Here is a 24,193-nt window from a genome sequence, read left to right as displayed (position 1 = left end):
CAGCCTCTACTCCCACGCTCAGCACTGACTTTGGTGCTTACGCTCTCCTCCTGCGTTCTGAAAGCACTGGTAGTGTGGAGAACACCGCCGCATACAAGAACACCAAAAGCCTGCGGGTGAACTGAAGCTGCTCCAGAACTGCTGCCCTGACGCGCTACACAACTTGGGGCCGCCTTGCAGCTGAGCGCGCACATCTCCAGCCCTGACACTGCCGGCCGAGGTTTCTCCCCTATGACACCAGCTGCAGAACCAAGGGCTCTGCCTGGATGACAGCGAGCACCTCGCAACAACACAGCCCAGCGCAACCGCCGGGGTGACCTGCGGGGTCATACGGAACAAGGGTGGAGAGCAGTGACCGACTGCACCAGCCATGCTGTGCCATAAAACCGTTCAGCAAGACAAAGCTACAGTCAAGAGTTTCTGCTCGACCTGCACTACTTCACTGACTTACACTGGGAAATGTGTACACCTTGTGCTAACAAACAGTCAGCTGGTTTGCTAACACAGTGTTAATTCAAAATTTGGTCCTTTATTAGGTATTTTTGGTTTACAAAAGGTAACAAAAGTATCACGCTTCTGAAGAAAACACAGAAAACACATCTCCAACTGCCTTTCAAAATACTCCTTTACAACAGTCTTTGTTTGTTCTGTGTTTAAATACACATAATGTGTTTCCTAATTTTCATCAGGGTACAGAAACTATTACATCACAAACAGGTTTACCTGCAATGCCAGACACTGCTCACTGAAAATACTCTGTCCTGTCACAGTGCGGTCCTTGATCTTCACGGGCTGATTAACTGATTTTCTTCTGACTTTTACTATTCTTTGAGTCCCAAAGTATAACGACATTAAAATACACCAAAAATAATAAAAAATGTAAGCAAGAAATAATGGACACAGATACAGGGAACAAATGCGGTAACCTCTGTGGAGGATGCACTGCAGCACTCAGCAGGGACAGGACGCCCATAAGGGTTACGGAAAGAAGAAACTGTAAGATAAGGAACGATACATTAGCTAATGGTGATTTAACACTTCAAACGACTAAGCTGTTACTTTCATTACTTGGGTGCTCAGTATGCCTCAATCTATACACGGATGACATTGCAGAAAAAAATTAATTCTAGCTCACTTCTATGCTGACAAAGTGTTGCTTTCCCTGTTTGGGGCTTTACGCACAGTTATGGACATAAAACTGGTTTATGCAAGTACTTCAGTACCGTGAAGAGCCGCAAGTAAGAGTTACAGGAATTAAAATTGCTTACCAGACTCCTGACAATCTTGGGAAATGACTTGAACCAAGACATGTATCCCTTCAGGGAAAGGGAGAATGGTTTCAGTTGCAGGTCCTCTGCTGAGGTCTTCTCAAATATGGAAAAGGAAGCCACGCAGGCTGACAGGAACGCCGGCATTGTCACGGCGTAGGCCAGCAGCAGGCCGTCTTTCAGCAGAAGAGGCAACATGCTGTTAACACAGAATTACCCATGGAAGTGAGCGCATGTCCTGAATTACATTTCAAAGAGTGTAAAAAGATGAGGAAAAGATCCATTCATCCTTACTAGAACTGGGGAAGAACACCAATTTAAAATAACATTAACGGTGTGTCCAACTCACCTGAAAGTCGATACAAGTAAAAACCACGTAGCCATAAAAGGGATTTCATTTACAATTAAGCAGACTGGTCTAGAACAAAAAGAGGAAAAACAGATATGCAAACCCTGAAGTGACAGCACTTTGTCCTCAACCTCTCTCATGGGTGCTGTGCTCCCGCCCCTCTGGGAGGCACGGCAGAGCTCTGCCCCCTCCCCGCTGCCAGGGGCTCACAAAACCCAGGAGGCAGGCAATGCCCAAAGCGCTGCAGCCTCTGCTGGGGTGCCCCGCTCCCCCCCCTGGAGCCCCAGCATGCAAGAACTGCACCCTGCGTGGGGGTTTGCAGCAGGAGAGTGGCGCAGTGGCACCCTGACGGTGTGTACCGCTGGCATGGCCAGGTCAGCGCCTGCTCTGCGGCTTCCAGGCAGCTGCCTGGAGAGGTAACCGGAGGTCCCCAGCCACCAGTTTGGCCTTCCCATCAGGGCTGCCTCTCCGTACGGCAGCACGGCCCTAACCAAGCCCCCAGCCAGCCCGGCCCCGGGCAGAGCGCTGTGCTCGGTGCCACGACAGGCTCCAGGAAACGCAGCCAGAACACTGCCCCGCAGAGACGAGCGAAGCAGGAGCAACCAGCATGGCTGTGTTTTTGTACTTTGCTTTACAAGTTACTCAGCAAAGCAAGTGTGTAGAGTTTTTAAAATCAGATGTATTTATAAGTGAGAAAGCAGCATGCAATAACAAGATGAGGAAGATCAAAATATATCCACAGAAAAACAATTTACTTACACTGACACTAGCAGAATAGATTTTTCATGTACTTGAAAGGAGAACAAGAAAAATGACAACGCACAACTAACCTTAGAAAAGGAAATCAGAGATTTATTAGTGTATGTGACTACAATGCAAAGCACCGTTTTAGTTTCTCTGCTGGCATAGACTTCACATTAATGTATGAGCTAAATGATCTGACTTCTCCAATTAACTGCTGCATTTACTCCAGTGCAATTTGCTGCTGCTTCTGCAGCCACTGCACCGACTAAAAACCACATTGTTTGCAAGTTTACCCAGAATCATGCAGAAAGCACGTCCTGTAAGGAGCCCTCACTCTTGCTTAGCTTCACCAACAAGAGCATCCCCACCAAGTAAACAGTGCTCACATACATAAGCACCAGCAAAGTTCCATGGCGAAAAAAAAAAAATGGTGAGAACTACCCACCTCTTTGACATAAAATTTTGCATATCATCATGAACAGCCAATACACCAAAGTAAACAAACTTTTTTCCCCAAACAAATAAAAAAACCACTAAAACATAAACCAATTCTTGGAAAGTATAAACATTCGTTTTCAGCAATGTTGCAATAAACTCTCAAACAGACTTATGTAAAACTAAAACCAGAAATTATCTTGTAACTCTTTAAACCTTTGGACCAGCTCCATTTAATTTTGACGTCAAGGAAAACTGATTTTTGCATGCAAGTCACGTTAACGTGCTTAAATTCAATGATATAAACGCGCTTAAATTCAATGATATGACTAAGAAAAGGCAAACATTTGGGAAAATAGTATCATTTTCTTTTCAAACTGCTAATGAGCTTACTATGTCCATCTTGGGAATTTTTTAATTGAATTTTGCAGCCAATGCGGTAAGAAAAACTAGCACTTTGGAAGCTAAACAAAAAGAGGAAATTCCAACTCTGGATGAGGCCCTAAGGTGTACAGAATCTTTTCAAGACTCTTCAGAGGAAGATAATAAAAATAGGGCACTAAATAAAGACAGTTGAGGTTGAGGAGAAAAGTCCAGATTTAAAAGATGGGTCAGACCCCCCAGGCATGTGACAGCAAAACACTTTTTAACCAATCTCTTCTGCAGAAACAGGACGGCATGTAACGGACCACAAGGAGAGCTGTTGGTTGCACACCAGTGCGCAGCAGTGGATCTAAAACAGGAGCAATAAGACAGACACTTACCAAAGCAAATTTAAATCCTCGGAGAGAAGGCTGGACAGTCAGCTTTATACAAGTAGGAAGCACACTCAGGAATGTTACAGCAAAACTACAGAATTTCGAAAGAAACACAGTTTTAATACATGAGCAACTACATCCACAATATCATATAAACACTTATGAGAACTGTGTAAGTTCAGAATTACAATTTCCAGACATACAAAGTCACTCAGGGAGACTCAGTTGCAAGAGCCTGAACAGACTTCAACATAAGTGCTTTTGAAAAGGGAATAATGTGTTTCCATCAATATTTCAGACTCTGTAGACCCAGACTTGAGTTCTACGCTGACTTCCAAGAGGCAAGTCTTTGAAGAGGAAAGCATTCAATTTTAACTCCCTTTTAACCAACCAAGTAGCTTAAATCACTTTATAAACAAGTGGGAAATTTTTCAGTCCAAACAGTGCTTGGGGAAACCCTTATCACCTGGGAGAAAAGCACAGTATAGGAAAGAAAAATCTTTTTTTTTTTTCCCAAGATTTTACACACCACTTATCGTAATTCCTTGACAAAAATGACTAATTTTGAAAAAAAATAACACATATAAAAAGCTACCTAAAGCACTTCAGTTATGTCCCACCTGAGTTTTAGTTGAGTCTGAGGTGATACTATGTTCTTTATCTTTATAAGGACACTTAGACTGCACCAAATATTAGCTACTTTATCCTGGAAGAGAAAAAAAGGTAGTTAGCGATAATTACATTCATTGAAAAAAACCTTATGTTTGTGACAACAGTGGGGCTTGGGAGGTGGGGGATTGTTGCGGTTTTACCATGATACTGCAAGACGACACTTGCAGGTATACATAGTATTCTTAGGGGTACTCTAAATTATTCTGATCTTCAAAAATGGAAAGTTTCAAGAGAGTCAATTAAAACAGGTTCTAAAATAACTGAGAGAAAGCTCTTCAGCACAGGAGACTTCTTAACTCGTGAGATGACACGTTTTGTGAAAATAAGGCTCTGAAACGATCTGTCCCCCTATGAATCTTTTTTCAAACATGAAGACATTCTGGACACTGTCACATTTCATTACGTACCTGAACGTATTGAGCTGCGCCTACTGCTTGCTAGCAATGACAGAGTTAACCTCTAATAAATCATGAAGCCTAAAGACATTAGCAGTTGTGCTAGGATCACTTTCAAAATTAAATTTGTAACTACAGCTATCATGCTCTTGAAACTCATCCCTAAACAGCTGCTGGAATCACAGCTGTGTAGACATAACAGCAAGAAAGCTACTAGCACCAGCAACTGAGCCACCTTCCTCGCTGGCAATACAGAACGTGCACTTCAAATCTGCTGAGGATTACGAGTGAACAGAGGGTTTGGCAGCAGCAGCACACACCCAGGACGCCTACTCCATAGCCACTACAGTTTTATAGCCATCAGCATTTGTTACTGCTGCTGCAAATGGGAACCAATTCAAAGAACCTGTTTCAGGCACCCCAGTATAAATATACTGTGGTTGCTTACATGGACAATTTCTCATTTTATCTAGATTAGCATCCAGCAAGTCACTCCCCTGATCAACTCCGGAAATATTTGGGCTAATATTAGACTAAAATCCTTGAGCTCTTTCAGGCTCCTTGGTTATTGTCATTTACAGATTTTATTTGTAAACTTTGCACTGAATAAAAAGTGTGGTGACCAAAATGTTTCCTTATAAATTTCAGTTAATTCCCAAGGAACAGGGACAACTTTTTTTTTGGGGGGGGGGCCACAAGTGGTCTTTAGTTTTTTGTTCTGTTTGTTTGCTTTTCTTTTGAATAAACTAGCAGAGAATACACTGAGAACACTTCCATACCGCTGTCTAAACAAAATACTGCCTTTGGTACATCAGCATTAACTTTTGAAGAACAGTGCCAGGCATGATATTATTTATATCTAAAGATTAAAAGACAATTTAAGGTGAATCAAACTATGTAAGCATTTGCTTAAATCCTTGTGACATCAAAACCTGGAAATTCAAAGCTTCATTTTATTGGTTAAACTTGAAGTTGAGAATCTGCTTTTAAAAGCGTAATATGGAAAGTCATGCCCTCGTTAAGCAAACCAGCAGCACCAACTCACTGTTACTTGGGAAGCCCTTTCTGTTATCAGTGAGACTCCTGGGGCATGAGCATTAGGTAAATGAGTACTTGCTTTACTGGCTTAAGGCTGTGGTCTCAGCACCTTGCAGCATGCAAATGTCCGTAGCCTGAGGGAAAGTAAAAGCAGAACTGGCCCAAAACTTTTGCAAAATATTGTGGAAACTTGCACTGAAATACAAGGTGGGTCAAGAAGGAAGTTCTAGGCTGCATCCAAAACACTATTTTTAATTTTTTTTTTAATAATGAATGATGTTGAAAAAAGCTGAGCAGAAGCAAAGCCAGAGACTGAAGCTGTTAACTGTTACATCTTCTGACACTGTCAATTACGACGGAATCTGTTTCAATGGAAAAATGTATGGATTGAAGTATGGGTCTGATGACGGGATAAGTGTTGTCTACTCGTATAATATCCTGGAAGATGCCAGCTGAGCTGGGGTTAAATACTGGATTAAATAACTGGCAAGAAATGACTGCTGAAGAAGCCATCTCGAATTACTAGTTCTGTGGCGTGTCTCCCACATGAAATCCCTAAAGGTCACGATGAAGGTTTCTCAAGGGATCTAAGAATATAGAACATTTACAGTGGGGTGGGGGAGAAGAAAACATGCATGCCTCAAACAAGCCTCGGTCAATGGGAAAGAGTCTTCTGAGCACTTGCATGATCTGTTCCATGTCAGTACAGAATGGGAGCCAGCAGACAGCAAAGGAAGCCACCACTATCCCTGCTATCTTAATTAACAATGCTGATCTGCAATCAAGAGAAAAGCTTACATCAGAATCAATAAATCCAGCTACTGGGAACAAACGTCAGTTCTTTGTTTATAGCATAAACTTTTTTTTTTTTAAGAGATACAGAACCAAAGGTAACAAATCTAAACACAGAGGGAGCTTACAGTACCACAGAAAAGGTTCATTATCCCCAGCTTAGTGAGAACAACTCCATGAGAACCACAGAGCCACTGCTGTCAACCTAATCTGGTTGCCCACTGCAGTCCACATTTAATTTAACTTTCAGAATGAAGACTGCTAAGAAGAGACACCTTCACAGATTTTACCATCTGTTCAGTGGAAATACTTCACACAGATCTCAACAAGAAACGTTAATTTTGCAGGAGAGGAACACCTTACAACAAGGGAAGTATCTTCCACTAGAAATTAATTCAGAAATGCCCACATGCAAATAAGGAAAATCACATTCTCAATGTCAGGCTGCCTGGGTGTATTCTTGAGAGACAAACCAGTTTAAAGTCACTTACCCCTTTCCTTTCAGTCCCTTCTTGAAGCACTTTCCAAGTAAATAGCAAAAAAAGGGTAGAGAATGGTAGAGTTCCATTTGCTTATAATTTAAGGCCAAGCAAAATGCCACTGACCCCAAAAGGTCCCAGTCATAAGACAAACAAAGCACACCCCACAAGGCAAAGCCAAGGCTCACTGAGTTGTATATGTTTTTTTTATGTCAAGGACAAGATACATCTTAGCACTGGAAGTCAGCAGCGAATGCCCTGAGGGACCAGCATAAAATAGCATGCAAAATTTGTTTTTCCAAGTCAGTTTTAAAAACACATTGCCAGTTGTGACTGTGTTGTTTGGAGACAGAAAGAATTTGCCTCCTATTTAAAGTGTAATTTTTATATTTCCAAGGCTCGATTCAAAGCTTGTACAGGCAAATAGAAGGACAAATTGTGTTTGTGTGTGTGTTAATTATACATGTAATGTATATTCAGCCAACCATGCTGTTGGCGACAGTGACAGTAGTCTGTTCGATGCATCGCGGTAAACTTTTTTTTCTTGGTATTTACATGATTAAGGATAAAGCTTTCAAAAGTCTCTCCTCCCAGCTCCCAAAAGATATATGCAGGATATTCAAATATGTCAGTATTTAAATTATATATTATTTAGTTCAAGGACTCCTGAGGATTTTGTGATTGTATTATACTCACAATGCACCCTCATCCGTGACCAGTTCCCTTCGCTGCTAATATTGTACAAACAATGAATAATAGTTACCAAAAGCAACGTTACTTCCTTATGACTTTGAAAACAGGCTCCCAAGCTCAGTAGAGACAAAGCTACACTAACTAATAAATTGCAACAAAATACGAGCATTGTCATTTACTGTTATTTTACAGCAAGAGTAACCAGTAAGAGATGCTTGTATGGTCAGAAATTTCACAATGTTTTGTTTTCTCTTTGTCAATAGCTGTGACAACACTTTCAGATTGTCGACGTTGTTTTCAGCCCAAATTTCCCACTCAAAATTCACCATGTATATTTGAGATCTTAATTTCACATCAACAAATTGCTATACCAAGAGGCTCTGATCTTGCAGAGACGTGCGGCACTTGAGGTTAAGTAAATCTATTGACTTCTCAGGAGCTGGTCAGAGAGCGAAGTTATTTGCTGAAGAGTCACAGGGCTGGAACAGACCACAGGAGACTGCAGGATATCTGCCTGCTTCACCAGCATCTGCTACACCTACGCCACCCCTGACACAAGGTTTGCTGAACCTTTTCTTAAAGATCTTGACACTGCAGATTCCAAAACATCCACATACAACCTATTCCAGCATTTCACTGTAATTCAGGTTCAAAAGATTTTGCCATGTATTTAAAAAAAAAAAAAACACCAAATAATCCCTGCGGTAACTTAGGGCTATTACTTCTTGCCCTATCGAACACACGACACAGAGAACAGATTATTACCTTCCTCTTTGTACAGCTTCTACATATTAGGGAGTTGTAACCCTGTGCCTTCTCCTGACCACTGGCTTCTCTCACCTAAGATAAGATGCATTCATTCCCATCCCCGTTCTTGTCAGTGATGTCTCCCAATGATCTACATCTTTAAAGAGTCGGACCAAAAGTAGAATTTCAGAATTCCCAAACTGTAGCTCCCAATATTCAACAGCACTATGAAGTTTTTTCCTTCAAAATCTGCTTTATAAGATTAATATATTATCTTCCAAGTTCACCATGCACTCTCTTGGAAGGAAATACAAAAACAACCCACAAACTAGTAAACTATTTGATTGTCAAAACCTGATTTAGTAGTAGATGTTGAGATTCAATCTCTCTTCGGAATACTTAAATACCTACATTTATCACAACTCCAGGATCATGTCCCTCTGGCTTGACAGCACCAAGCAGCCCAGCCTGGACCAGCCAACTAACAGCATTTGCTTGTTGATGTGCAAAACAAGCATAAACCCAGAAGTTACAAAAGACCCACCTGTGAAGGTGTCTGCCACCAACACCAACTAGTTAGCTGTGACGGCCTAACTCATGTTAGGCACCTAGCTGCTGAATGGTGAGGCACTGAGTGAGGCAAATCTGGCCTCAAGCAATCATAAAGGCAAGACAGAATGGCAAATTTTATGGAAACGAACATTTTACACAACTACCCTTGAGACACTCCTCTACTGTCTCAAGAAGATCTAAGGTGAATCTCCACACACAAATCATGGGAGCACAAGCCATCATTCTTTTCCCTGTCACAGTACCATTGACGTTTTCTGCAATAAAATGACTGACAGAAATACCAGCTTGAGGCACGGGAAGAATGCCACTCATGTTTGGCTTGATTTGTCCCAATATTTATCTCCCAGTATATTCCAGACTTACAGTTTTCTTTAACATCTCTGCTTTGGGGTATGCAGAAGCCTCTCAGATGACTTTGTGTACAAAAGTAACCCTCTGCCCAGCTAAGGGCAAGTACTAAAGAAGAGTGTTTTTAAGTGGAAATTCATTTCACTGCAGAGGAAGGATACTGGAAGTGTCCATGGTCAATAAGAATGAGGCCTGGATAAAGCAGTATGCAGAGCGCGCTGGAAACCTGGAAAGAAGAATCAGAAAAAGAGAAAGGAAAATAATGTCCAAGTTAGACATTAGACAGAGGAACTTTTATTACTTCTCCAGTACAAAACTTCACTCCTCCACAGTGCATCCTCTATGTAGGAATCATCTGCTCTACAGGTAATCTTCTGTCAAATATTTTGAGGAGTAAAAAAGGATAAAGATTTTCCATAAATAAGAAAATATGGAATGGAGACCAGCCTGCCCTTTGCCAACCAGCTCAAAGATCCCCCACACCCATCTTAAAACTTGGAACCACTCCAAAAAAATCAGAAGCCATACTATTCCAGAATGTATTGGTTCTACCATAAGGCATGTGCAAGACAAAGCACTTCCCGAGATTCCCCCATGTCACAGCACAAATCTTGTTTTCACTACCCAAGTTGTAAATTCAGAAAGAATTACAGTTCAGGAGTTCATGGCTACTAAACCTCAGAGCATCTTGTTAGTGTTATTAAAAGCATTAAAAGAATTGCGGGAAGATAATTTAATAGCTTTTTTTAATCTTTTTAACTGAAAAGCCTTTAATATGAGAGATACTGATTGCCATCAGTTTTACATCAGTTGAAGTCACCACGGTGTTCTATACGTTACTTAACTCTCACACAGTTACATTTCTACCCTGTTTTAACATTATGCTTTCTTTGGTTTTTAGTTTACATGCACACACCCCAGATACTTGCCTTCTTTTTAGTAGATGTTTCTTTCAAGGAAAAACAATATAAAATAACTGCAGGAATATAAACCAGCAAATCAGCAACAAACACTGAAAAATAAAGATTAACTTTACATTAGAATGCCTCATCTTAACGCTATTCAAGTTGTGTATTTTCGTCTGGATTGTGAATCTTTGGCTCTGCTGACAGTTCTAATATCTTAATGCTCCACATAAGAAGTCAGAAGATAGTAACTACACAACGCTGGAGTGAGACTTGTTGCCCACCTTTTGAATGTGGGGTTTGCATCTGTACCCTCACTGAAAACTTCACGTTAGTCATGCAATTCAACAGAAGTTCAAAAGTCATGTGACTATAGTTTCAGCTGAATATGCTTTTCTGTTGTTTTACATTGCATCACAGTACGTTTCAATGTTTTAAAGACCGAGTTACATCAAAGCTAACTTTTTTCAACTGTTCTGGGAAAGCAAAGGAAAAAATATAGGCAAATAAACATTAATATATCAGAAAGTTCTTCATTAGAATAAACTGGGTGGTTCCACTTCAAAGAGCAAAAAGAAATAGGTCTACAGAATTTGATCTTGTTAATGTTTCCAACGCTATCAGTTCTGATGTCCAAAAGCTGCTGCTTCCATGTGTTCAGCTGTTTTGGTTTCTGGCACAGCCTCAGTCAATAAGGGAGCACACTCTAGTTCCTTACATGCCGAAATGAAAGAAGGCATTCTTAATTCTCAAAGGAAATCAGCTACGACTAGACCCAGTCAAGTTGTTTAATGGAACAGATAGTCTGGAGACACAATTCAGAAGCTCTAGATTATAACAAACTCCAGTGTATCTGGGCGAATTACTGTGACATGGATAAACAGACTACAACTAGTTATTTGGCTCTGGTCATCTGCCTACAGCAAATACACGTAACAGGGTCAACAAGCAAACAGAACCAGCACCTTCACCTGCCTAGAACTGTGTCAACTCCCGCTTCTGTTTAGACCACCAAGTGATTTCTTCTTGAGCGTTGCCTTAAGAGCCTGCGAAAAATCTCAGATTATTTCTATAAACTGGTTTCAGAAAGCGTGCAATAATTCCAAGAGGTAAAGAATACTTTGCCTCTTTTTAGTGACGGCCTTTGGAAGAAAATGTTTGAAGTTATTCACTGCTGAATTATTTTGCAGGCCTAAGCCACAATTAAACAAATATAGCCAAGGCATTAGCAAAACAAATACACTGACACTTAAAATAAAGGTGTAATACCAACAGCTGACACTGACCATTCTGAATTATTTTAATGCATTCTTCTAATGGCGACTGTTAAAAAGTGTTTATCAGTTCTCCTAGATCCATCAGTGGTTTGTCAAGTGAGTTGATTTCAAAATTAATAAAGACCATTTCAAGGGTAATTAAGTTCTAGTGATTTTTTTTTTCCCAATCAATTACTAGAGGCCAGACTGAGAGGTTTGTGAAGTACAGAAAAGCTATCAATGAGCAACAAATTCTGCTGCTGCAGTCAGAAAGCATTCTGTGGAACTCTAGCATTACCCAAAGCAAAAGACAGATTTAAAAGGAAAGAAAATAGTAACAGGATAATACGGCATCTGCCATTGCTTCAAGAACAACAGCTCACTGCCCACACCGCTTGCTGTCCTACTGATACAGCTTCTGAATTAACTTATCTGCAGATTTTTTTCCTGCACTTAACCTTTCCTTTGTAGAGGCAGTTCAAAATAATCAAATGGTCAGAAGAGTGACTGCAGGAAAACAAAATTTAGGATAAAAGTGGTAAAATACATTTTTACTTTCTTGTTAGCAGAAGTTCATCTCTTGAAAGTGGTGACCGTTGGAAAGAAAAGTGACATCTTTAAAAACATCAAATCTCTCTCCCTTTCATATGAAGTATATAGCTCAAAACAAAGATCTCCGAGACCTCAAGAGATTGTTAAGTCAGCGAATGACAGTCTATGTGCAAAACAATTTTACAATGAAAACCAAGCTAAGCTGAAAATAAAAAGCACATTTATCAGCATGGAAGGGAAAACAATACTATTTTCAAAATTTAAAAATGGGTCTATGGTACAAAATAACAGCTTCGTTTTAGAGCTTTTACTGAATCCATTGGGTTGAAAACTTGTTCATATATTTTTTTATACCTACCAGCTTCACAAATGCTGGCAGAAAAGAACAGGAGTTTGGTTCAGAAATGGACCTGCAAAACCACCCAAGTCAAAGGACTGAGAATAAACTGGTGAAGGCACAGAAGCTGCACGACATTAAACATGCTAAATTAGTATGCAAGACAAATCTGTACAATCATCCTAACGAAATATAATTTTCCTACCTGTTGTACGCATAAATAACTTATGTGGCTGACTCTCATATCCCCGAGATGTGTGCAGAGCAATCCAATCGGGATTTATTAACTTGGCACTGTAAAACCAAGTACAGACACATCAAAATGTAGACAGTTCTCATTTCCCTTTACCCTCCTTTCAGCAATAAAGATGACATGCACAGGAGCATATTCCAAGAATTAAGATGAATGAGAAGAAATATTTCAAAGAGCAATAGTGATCAATGAAAGATTTTCCTCACCACTACATAGGTTTACACTATAGACTTCAGCTGCTATTTCACAATTTAAAAAAAATCTAAAAATCTTTTAAACCAGTAAAAACTGAATACAATACTTATTAGGACAAGATAACCACCTTCAGTGTAGTTCCACTGACTTTTAAAAAAACAATTGTAAATGCCTTTCATACTTAAGTATTAAATATAAACCATTTACAGTTCACATAGATGCCCCACATAACTGTGCCTGTGCACTTTAACCTACATTCTTATTCCATAAGTCTCATTCCAACAGCAGCAAAGCCCTTGTGGAAAAAGTATTCCAATAACAGAATTCTATTTACATGATATCCAGTCATCAAATGTCACTTGGGCTCTCGATACACAAGAGCTTTCCCATGCAATGCACCCGATTCCTGCAGCAGTTTTCTCTGTGCATCACTGCTCCAACAGTGGCTTATATGGAAAGTTAAACATCACAGTCACATCTAAATCTGCTAAAATCTATGGACCTGGCAAAAAGAAGAATGGAACCCTTCAGTCCCCACTGCAATAATTACAAGCCAGAAAAAGAGCAGTATTAGCTTTAAGCAACAGGGATACACATAAAATCTATTTCCCTAGCTTTAAAGTGAAGGTGAATTTGCTGTTCTGTATTCCCCACAGCAGTATTCAAAACAATGAACTTACACGTAAGCACACACCAAACTGTGATAGGCAGTAAGAGGTGGATAATCAAGGCCCCAGTAGAGCAGGTTGTTGTCACTTGTATTGAAGTACCTAAAAAAAATTTAAAAAAAAAAATCTAAAGAAGGTTCTACATTTCCAGCTTTGTTTCAGCCCAAGGAAAAGGCTGGATATCAAACCAAATAATTTTATCAAGATATTCAAAATCCAATGTAGAAGTCAACATCTTCTAGATCTGCTTTATTTTACTTCACACACACACACAAAAAATCTCAAATAACAAAACAGAAGCAAAAGTGATTCAGCATACACTCACTCGCGTTTGCAAACACTAAAAAAAGCTGCTAAAGGTTACTTACCTGGAGAGGGAAAATCCTTGATGTGAACAGAGTCTGACAAAAATCCAGAGATTTTTAAGAGATTTAAGACAGCCTGCACAAAAACAGCTGCACACATCTACTGCAGCTCTAGGTTTGTTCATGTGGTAGGCTTCGCAGGTCCTCACCTCCAGCTACAAACCAAACCTACATTTTTCATGCACGTCAATTATTCCAGAAGACAGCAGGCAATTTGCCAAAAAGGAAGTAAAACCACTGCAGTTAAAAGAAATGGAATTCCCTAGTGATTTTTCCTTATATTAATCCTAGGTCCCTTTTTTTTTCCTCTGGACTTGGACAGCACATTAAATGTGAGAATGACTTCTCCACAGTTAAACTTCACCTGCTACTCTTTCAGATTGTAACGCAATTGCGAACTGCTTCTGCTCAACAGACCTTCACATGAAAATTCTGCAAAACCATCTGTTGAAGTTACACTGCTACAAAGTCACGGAACAAAGTAGAAAAGGGTGCCGTAAAGATATTACACAGACAAACAAGCAGCAGCATAGGTCTGGAAGGAAAACTGTGACAGAAGAGGTGCACCTAGGCAATTCTGTCAGCACAAAGTAGAAGTCGAGGACTAAAAAGGCAACATCTAGTTCTCCAAGTAACACCTCCTGAAAAACCAACACATGGTCATGAACCTCAACCAGCTATGTCAGCCACAACCACTTTACCCAGTTCTACCTCAAAACTCAAATGCGCCACGTGAGAGAAAGGAAAAGGATTTTCCCATTTGTAATTACGTGGTGTTGGTATTGCTATGGAAGGCCGGCAGCAGTTAAACTTAAGTCATCTCTTCCAAATGAGAAACAGAATGTTTTACCCAAGAAAAACAGCAGTTTCAAAAATAAGGCATCAGCCTCTTCATATCTCTCAGTGAAACAGACTGACTCGTCTGCTCTAACTGCCAAGGGGCAAGCTTTTGGCTTTTCCAGCTTCTCTCTTCAAATGCAGACAATTTTTGACATTTATGATAGTAAATGATATTTCTTGAATTCTTTATGAGCTGCCTGAAGTATCTTATGAACTGATGATAAATCATATTTCTTTGAGTTGCATCCCCGCTTCTTATTCTACGATTCAAGACTGCTCATGCCAAGGCAGTTCAGATTCTTCATGCAGATTGTAACAGGCTGCAACTTAGTAGTAAACTTTCCAGGCTGTGGGCTTTTTAATTTTACCTTCCATGAGGTCATAGTTTCAACACGAAAAACAATCCCTGTCCCAGTAGTATTTAGCAAAAAAGCCCTCACAGTTTTAATTCACAGTATAATAAGAAAGGATGTTCTACTTTAATAAATAATGTCAAGACTCCAAAGAATAAATATTAAAAAGCAGTATTTAAATTCTGGCCTCTGGCTCAGAGAAATCTCGCATAAGGAAACTAACTACAAACCATACTGTAGTTTACTGCAGCATTTTTTTTTTTTTTAAACAAGTCTTTGGTTTGGGTCAAAGAAAACAAGTACAAAACATGCAGCTATACTACCTATACATGCCTGTTTAACAGTAAATGTGACAATTAAGTCTGTGAAAAGATCAAGAGATCCTCTAAGACTATGTCCCCATGAGAGAGCTGCTATCTTTACCTAGACAAATTTACAGAAGAACATGCAGCTTGCTGCATAGACATCTTTTCTAAATACTAAACAAATAACAGCACTAGCAGTGATTGGAATCTCAACTTCAAAATTTAAACACTATTTTTACATCCCGGAGTCTTTTCACACTGCGTATTTCTAGAATACGGGAGAGGAAAGACAGGTTGGTGCTCCAGAATGTCACCCCTTGCATGTCAGCTGAGATGATCTTTTCCAAACACCCAAGACTGAACAGGACTTTGCTGTATTAGAGAATCAATTCCCAAAGCAGACCCAATCCAAAAAACTTCTGGTATAAATAAAACAAAGAGCAAATACAAGACTGAGATGCCCAAATGGCAGCCCATAGGCTAAGCCCAGCCTCCAATATAGTTCCCCCTGGCCCCTGGGAATGCCTAGACATAATGACTGCTATAACTCTGACTTTTAAGTACATATCGTTCCGCACAGCAGAGTGGATCAAACCTGCCAACTCTATTATTATGTCAGCTCCCCGTGGCACAATGAGGGATTTGGATATCCCAGAAAAACGTGGAAGAGATATGATAATAGAGATACAACAGGACTGGCATGCCCTTGCCTTTTAGCTTAGGGCAGACGAGTAGAGCTCGTTTTGGTTTGTCAGTGCTGATAATCATGAAAGTTTCTGTGCATTAGAGAACTGGAACTCAGGAAGTGGAACTGTTTTGGTTTTTTGTTTTTTGGGGGGGTTTTTGGGGTTGTTTTTTTTTTAATAAATCAGGAGAATAAGCTTCTATATGATCTCTTATATAAGCCTGCTAAAAAATTGCTTCTTGATCTTTCCAGTCAATTCAAAACAAAGCTGGAGCTTCACAACAGAGACACCTACCAGTACAAATTTTCTGTTATATAAGCTCATAGCTAGCAAGTCAGAGTTCCAAATTATAGCTTTTTTTTCTTCTTTGTGAAGAAAATGGTACCTCAGTCTAAGAGCAGTGTGATATTATTTTACTACAAAAGGGTTTTTAGAATAGTTCAGGGAACAGTAGAAGCTGTTGCAGAGATCTTAAAGATATATTAAAGTAAATTACGAACCAAAGTTTCATTACATTTACCACTTTGTAACCTGAACTACAACAGCGCTACGTACCACTGCCTGATGGGTAAATTGTAAGTAATTTCTTGCCAGTGTCTCTGAGCTTCATAGTCTCCATACATAGGTGGTTTTCCTGCACCTAAAAAGAGATGACAGGAATTTAGGAATTGATTTGGTTTACACAGATTGCTTTTCCTCCAGATATATTTGCATATTAATACATTATGAATTTTATTGTCCATTCCTCTCTGATATTTGAGAGCAAAATAGAGATCTCATCTCCTATGCAGTCTGACAGCGAGAAAAAAAAAAAAGTTTTGCGTTCTTTTGGCTTTCTGGATGTTTCTGCAATGAGCATTTATCAAGATATTCCACTGTGAAGAACTGCTTCCTCATCTGACAATAAAAAATCATTTCCAAGTGTAGATGAAAAATGTGGCACTTCTCGAAATAAGAAAATGTACATAATGGACATCTTATCCTGATTTTGTGAGCTACTACGCTTCCTTAGCATATGACAATGGAGTGTTCTCACTTGTCTTTCAGCCGTGCCGTGGTACCTTGCCGTTAAAAGTAACAACGAGCCTTGTTTTCAAATTTACTTAGAACTAGGACCCACTGCAAGTCCCCCAGTTCCTCTCCCTTTCCTCTGTTGCCTGCCTCACAACACTAGCAAGAAAACTGTCTGTCCCTTTCCCCACGACTCTTAATAAAGAGGGAAGATGAGCTGTTCACTAAATCAGGCCATTCAGTACACAGAATAGGTTTAGAAGAATTTTTTCTTACAATCTACAAAGCCTTCTAAATAATAACTGCTCCATTTTGGTTTACAGGAATTCTCTCTCACTCATTTCTCAACTAAGTGATTGTTATGTAGCAGTTCTGCAAAGTGAATTATGTTAAAAGACACTTTTCACACATGCATACATAAGTCTCTTGGGAAACTAAGATATATTTCTTTTCCACAAAAAAAAAGCTTTATCAATGCAAATACTTCAGCTGTGTACTCATAAACAATTCCCTCAACGTAAGCCTGACTCTGCTAATGGCAGTGTGTTAAGCATCTTGATCACCGAGTTTATTTACTTCTATTAACCTGTGCTTATTGAGAACAGAAACTGGACTGATAGTACTTCCAGTAAAATATTGACACTAGCCAGACAGAGATTTAAGAGTTTCTTTAAAATATAGGAAAGCCATCTATATTTTTTTCACATGATCTATGTTTGTGGGCATCACACAAGCTCAGATATGTACTACTTATTCCTGGGTAGCGGAGAGAACAGATTATCTCCACTATATGACACATTCAACTAAAAGTTCCCCAAATAAGCAGGGTCACTGGCGAATAGTTTTATCAGTGTCCATTCTGCAGCTACAAAATCTAATGGAACACAGAACCTGGTTTAGAATTACTGAAATACAGAAATAGGTGTTATCCAACTTTTAGAGTGGGTGTATGTTTGTGTGTATATACGCATATAAACACACACATTTCATTTCAATTTCTCCCCTTCTCAAAAAAAAAAAGGAAAAGAATTATTATTATTAAAAAATAATTCCAGAGGCAGATCCAAAAGCATGCTAGATGGCGAGCCACAACGGAATGGAAATGAAACAGCGATCCAAGACTATCCAGTAAGTTAACCTCCTTGCTTCTGGCCCGCCGTGCCACGCGTGGTTTCAGAGTATGCCAAATCAGTGTTTCTACCAGAGTCTGCTCCAGAGAACGATGATACTTCTAATCCTTTGCTCAGCTTTCTTGCATTGAGCATCAGTGAAAGCAAAACAACAGGACTACGTCAGTTTAAACATTATCCTGCCCAATTTTCTTCTTGCTCCTGACATTGTTTATTACATCTGAAGAACTCAAAGAGAAAAAAAAAAATCCAGTGTTCTTATGCATTTGACAGCTCTCTCTAACATTCATTTCTTTTCAGGCAGTCAACGCTCAAAGTTAAGCACATGCTTTAATAATTTGCCAGGTTGGATCAGACTCAGCTTTTCCTACTCCAAAAGAAGTTATACAATCATTGTGTAGGAAATGAGATTTAAAAGTTGTTACTTTAATTCAGGCATTATTTTAAGACTCTCTTTCAGAATCTTGATTGGTTTGAAATTAAAGCAACTTTAAAAAATTAGCAACATAACTAACTACTTGCAGTGCAACAGAAATTTATTATTGTGTGGCAAAAGACAGGGTGTTTGTTTTTCTGCCTAGACGGGGAAAAGAGAGGCTGTTACCTACAGAACAGATCTCTCATCATGACATTTTCAGAAAGCAAACTACACTAAAACAACTGTGCAAGAAGGTATGCATGCAACTTATCTTCAAGCAAATTCCTTCAAGCAAATGAAACCCAGGAGTTACCAGTTTAAAATCACTAGAACACACTGAACTGCTCCAGCTACTCAGGGGATGAAGCTCCCGATTGCCTTCACAGAAAAACAGAGTTGAATTTGATGGATCCTGTGATTCCTTTAGCTGATGGGGATGGAAAGTAGTGATTCATTTAAAAAAAAAAATGCAGAGAACAAGCTTTGTGCAAGCTAATGCTAAATGTAGAAATGGTATTGAGAGGTTTGGAAAAAATTTGCTAGTTCTTTGCAAGCATGAGATGGGGAGGAGAAAAACTCAAAAACTCATCTATTAAAAGACTATATAGCTCTAGTTCATGCTGTAAACAACCTTAAGGAAGTATAGCTACAAGGCAGAGTGTAATCGCTCACTCCACATCACCTTTGCACTGTCTTCACTAGCACCAGCACAGTTCTATCTAAATATAAATTAAGGCTATATCTGTTATAGAACTTAAAGGACAAGATTAAACGAACGTACACTTGGACTGCAATACTATTCGGCAGCTACTGCAACAACAAAGGCGTAGGGGTGAACAGTTCAGCTGTTCTTTGGCTCCTCCTAAAACATTACTGACCATCGCCCCCCACCCCCAAAAAAAAGTTGTGGTGGTTTTTTTCAGTGTTTTGTTCCAAGCAGCTGTGATGTTAAGCACACTTCAAAAAAATAAGAACAAGGTATTACATAAGCCTTATGGAAATAGAGAGGCACTAAAATACAACAATACTTGAAGTAACACATTGCTTCCTATTTTTGATTTTACATGCAAGTTTATTTTAATTTATCACAAGCTCCATAATTCACCATCATGTGGCTGTTTTACAGACCATGAACATGTATTACCTGAATAAGAACCAAGCGACACAGTCCAGCGTACAGTAAGTGCTAGCAAAACAGTAATTGTCATTAAGCTCCACTTCTCCATAGCTGGTCTTTGTAACAAGCCAAAAGGTACCTGAAAAAACACCACAAACACTGCTGCAATACCATCCGTGGTTTTGTTCCTTAGGCACTTAACAGCACTACTGATAGCCCTGGCTTTCTCCCCACCCAGAAGCGTTCTGTTACTCTCCTGCGTCTGGAAGCATGCTGCAATCAGAAGGGGTTTTCAGCACTGGAGAATTCCTAGCCACGAAGGCAAACACTGCCCAGAAGCAACTTCTCCCACATCTGAGCTAGAAGCCAAAAAGGCATCTGACAAAATGCATAAAAACAACAGCAAGAAGAAGGGTAAAATATTTCAAACCACTTAAGGGAATTCAGATGCCACACTGTACATACACATACATACTTCAGCATCACCTTAATAAGCTCCACACAATTTTTTTACACAAACATGTAGCAAGTAAGTGACAAGAGAAGATTCTACAAGAGACTAGTATAGAAGACTGTAGTGGTGGTGGTGAAGATACCCATGCCAACCATGTATGTTAAGTAGCTCACAAGCATTTGCCACCGAACAAGAAAAACCCCTTCAAAGAAGTCTATAAAAATTCCTAATTAATAATTCACTAGAAAAAAAAAACTATTGTTAACAAGCACACAGTTTTAAAGAATAAATGTCCCACTATTAAGTTAATGCCGCTTATTTTCTTGATTAAGAACACTACGGCCAAATTATGCAAAGTGCAGATCTGGTATAGGCTTCTCTGTCGGTTTAAACATTCAAAAATTACTTAAAAGTTAACTATGTACTGGCAGGTCTTACACTGGACTGGGATTCACCTGTTCTTCTGTAGCCATCATAAAAGCAGAGCGTCCACCATAAACTCTGTATCCTGTGTTCTCACTAATTCCACACGAGCCAGTACATAATCAAAAAATTAAGCACGTAGCACTGACCTAGGAATGCAAACATCTGGCATCAGTGATCAAAAACCCCTGATCTTACTCTTCGTCAATAGTCAAAAAGAGGCTTGAAATTCTGCCTCTCCCTTCCCAAGCAGGAGCACACCATGGTCAGCTACCTCTCCCTAGAGGATACGCCAGATGAAACCTACCAGACTCAGGAGATCTGCTCCATCCTTCCAACCATAAAGGCAGAAGGATTGATCTCCCAATGAGCTTGCTTGACCCTACTAAGGAGCCAGTAACAACACGAAACTTTGCTACATCTGTCAAATGAAAGGCCACATGCATCAAACTCCAAAGTCAAGAAACAGGAAAGTAAGGATGTTGCTCTACACAAAAACCCACTAACTATAAAATATCCAGGCTTTGACCCAGAGGATCAAAAATGTTTTAGTCTGAGTTGGAAAAAAATTGAAAAAGAAACTACTCTGGTCTTGAGAGTGAGAGACAGCAGTAAATCCAAAGGCTGTACTTCTGCCAAATCAGCAGCAGCGTCCCCTCCACAGTCAGCAACAGATGCGTTACAGAAGAGTGAATGAGCTTAGGTAAAACTGCCAAAGCCTTTCCTTGCAGAAGGGGCACCATCCGATTTCAGCAAGTTTAATACATTTACCACTGCCAAAAAAAAAAAAAAAAAGCAACCAAAAAAATCCCACACAGCATCAGTACTGAACTGCTGCTTTAGTAACAGACAGGCAACATCTGAGATGTTTAGATTGTTCTGCTCAAATTAAATCCACATTTACTCTTCACAGAAATACCACCACGGGGAAAAAAGTTACTTTAACAATATAAATCTATGACAGCAGTAGATCCCCATCTATAGGTAGAAACGTGAACACAGACATTGGCATGTTTGCAGTGCTACACCTGTACTGAAACCACAGGATAGGGACATTTATCTAAATAACACATAGTGCTAAGGTCGACTCTGTAGATCATTTTACTCCAAGTGAACTCTCATGTTTCCTAAACTTGGGTCCAATAAGACCAGAGTCCCACATGACTTCCAAAATCAAGTGCCACAAGCCTGACCTTTCCCTTCTATAAAACACTCACATCTGCCCTTCCTATCTATCTCCAGTTAGCACAGTTATTAATTAATTATACCTTCTTAAATCCTATTCAATGCCAGTCTCACCTACAGACTCCCCCATCTCTCTTCCTCTCATTCATTTCTGCTATTCCCTACATTTGCAGTAACTGTTATTTTCTGGAGTACTGAGTTTCTTCTTTCCCCCCTTTCAAAAGTGGTCCTTAAAATATTGTTTCATACTTCTTTTCACCTTAAATAATTATTCCATACCTCCTGAAATAAAAGCTATGCTTGTACTAGATTCTAAAGCACAGATCTCTAATTTTTGCTATCCCACAGGCAACAATGTTAAACAAATAAGACTTTTCAGGAGGTGACAAAGCTGGTTTGGTCAAACATTTTACCTTCTGCCCCCAGATGAGCAACACTAGAGGGGTCTCTCAAGCGAGATGCTGCCCATAAGCACAAGGTGGTAGCTCCAGAAAACCAACATCCCTCCACGCTGCCTGCTATGAAGATTCAACAAAACACAAAGCACCCATTCCCTGCCAAGCTTACACAGGTCAGTCACAGATGCACGACCCTTAAGATAAGTCGTTGTTTTAGAAGAGATGTCAGCACGCAACTCAACAGCACCCTTTCCTTCCTCAAAAACGCCAACGCTAAATTAAGAATTTCAGCTGTTGCAGTAATACCCGCTCTATAAGCCTGTTCCTCGTCAGGAGACGTCTTTATTCCTCCAATTTCCCCACCCCTCCCTCCATCCCCAGCCTCCCCAGACGCTGAGCTGCTGCAGAGGGACCCGTTCTCGGGCCTTCCCGCCGAGCTGCCCTCACCGCCAGCGCCATCCCCCCCCCGCTCTCGCCCCGGGCGACCCTCTCCCCTCAGCGCCCCCCCAGCCCACCCGCCGTCCGCACCCCTGGGTATGCGAGGAGGGGGGGGGGGGCGCGCAGTACTAACACCGGCGAGGCCCCCCACCCCGGGGCACGACAGCGGGAGGGAGGCGGCCCCCGAGCCCTGAGGGAGCCGCTGCCCTTCCCGCCCCGTCCCGTCCCGTCCCTTCCCGCCGCCCTGGCGCGAGCCCGCGGCTCCTTACTGGACACGGCCGCCGCGCACGCGCTTCCGCCTTGAGAGCAACTTCCGGCCTCCGCCGGCTGGCGCGCGCGCGCGCCCTTAAGGTGGCGCAGCACAGCGCATGCGTGGAGGTGTAGGTGTGGTCTGCGCCTGCGCAGCTCCGCCCGGAGAGCGGGCCTGGCGGGGTAGAAAGCGGCCTCCGTCCCCCCTCGGGGGTACCGGGGGGTCTGGGGGTGATTTACCGTAACGTCAGGAGACATGGCAGCGCTGGCCGGTGCTCTGCTGCTGTGGAGACGGTGCTAGCGCCGCGCACGGGCCTAGCCTGCGCCGGGCAGCCTGGCCCAGGCTGGGTTGGACCTGGGTTGGTGCTGTCAGATGTGGGTGCTCCTTCGGGTTGGTTTTTTTTGCCCTGCTCACATGCATCGCCTCATGGCGCTGGTGGTGCTGCCACGTGTGTTGTAGCGGTTAAGGGAAGTGGGAAAACGTAGGAGCAGGTGCTGTTGTTGAAAATAATCTTGGCAGGCAGGAAGGCTGGCTGTGTTCGGGTGAGAAATCTGTGGTTTTGCAGAAGGAAAGGAGCTGCTGGAAGGCTTGTTCTTTAACCATGCTGGATAGCTCTGAAGCAGCTCCACAGCCTTTTATGTGGGAGACAATATGTCAGAATCAGTGTGAAGAAGAAAGATCTTGGCCGCTGCAGGCCTCTCTTTTACAACCTTTAACCTCTTTGATTCTCTTTAAGGTCCTGACAAAATACATAGTGTAATGCAAATGATCCTAGATCGTCTTTGTACAACCCTTACTGATAATTATAAGTACAGTCTCTTGTTTGTCTTCAGGTTGCTGTGTTTTTCTGGTTGTGTGTCTAACAGAGGTTGGGATATGAAAACGATTATTTTTAAAAATAACGCCACATAGCAAGGTTTTCATGGCCAGACCTTGCAGATTAACTGCCCTGCTCTCCTTGGACTGGAATCCGAGGGCTGAAAGTTGTAAAGGTTTTAAACGCAACTGCTACAAAATGGTCAAGAAGCATCCGATCACTTATAACAGAAAAGCTAAAGTAACCAGAGATGATACAAAAACAATTTCTTAATAGATTTTTTTTTTTAGATGCGCAGGTTGTGTTGAAAACGGCTTAAACTCCAGGCAACATAGGGTGTTGTATCCCACCAGGGATGGCTTTTCTTCCTGGAAGTTTTTCCAGTGCAAGAACATACAAAATACTAGTTTCCACTACCTCAACCATTTTCCGGTTACTTGGGCACCCTGGTCCCTCTTACGCCCGCCATAATTTCAGCACTCTCAGCAACTGTTACGTGTGAGTGTCACCTCAGAATATGTCCTTGTATGGGTAGGTGTAAAAACC

At 40.9% G+C, this 24,193-nt stretch overlaps 1 protein-coding gene across 1 annotated transcript; it reads right to left on the bottom strand.

Moving 5' to 3' along the window:
• Positions 1–509: 509 nt before the first annotated feature.
• Positions 510–22,877, bottom strand: ALG6 (ALG6 alpha-1,3-glucosyltransferase). Its single transcript, XM_086462289.1, has 15 exons — positions 22,850–22,877; positions 19,710–19,821; positions 16,562–16,646; positions 13,470–13,559; positions 12,547–12,635; positions 10,221–10,303; positions 9,453–9,517; positions 6,943–7,128; positions 6,299–6,434; positions 4,175–4,260; positions 3,561–3,645; positions 2,377–2,447; positions 1,618–1,686; positions 1,269–1,467; positions 510–994 (listed from the first exon to the last, which is right to left on the bottom strand). The coding sequence occupies exons 2-15, from the start codon at positions 19,789–19,791 to the stop codon at positions 797–799; spliced, it is 1,524 nt and encodes a 507-aa protein (XP_086318415.1). The 5' UTR covers positions 19,792–19,821; positions 22,850–22,877; the 3' UTR covers positions 510–796.
• Between the last annotated feature and the right edge of the window lie 1,316 nt (positions 22,878–24,193).

The sequence above is a fragment of the Leptosomus discolor genome, chromosome 3, assembly GCF_034619465.1.
Source record: "Leptosomus discolor isolate bLepDis1 chromosome 3, bLepDis1.hap2, whole genome shotgun sequence".
In the NCBI taxonomy this organism is placed as follows: Eukaryota; Metazoa; Chordata; class Aves; order Leptosomiformes; family Leptosomidae; genus Leptosomus; species Leptosomus discolor.
The sequence above is the reverse complement of the archived record's forward strand: the minus strand, read 5'-3'. Positions and strand labels throughout refer to the sequence as shown.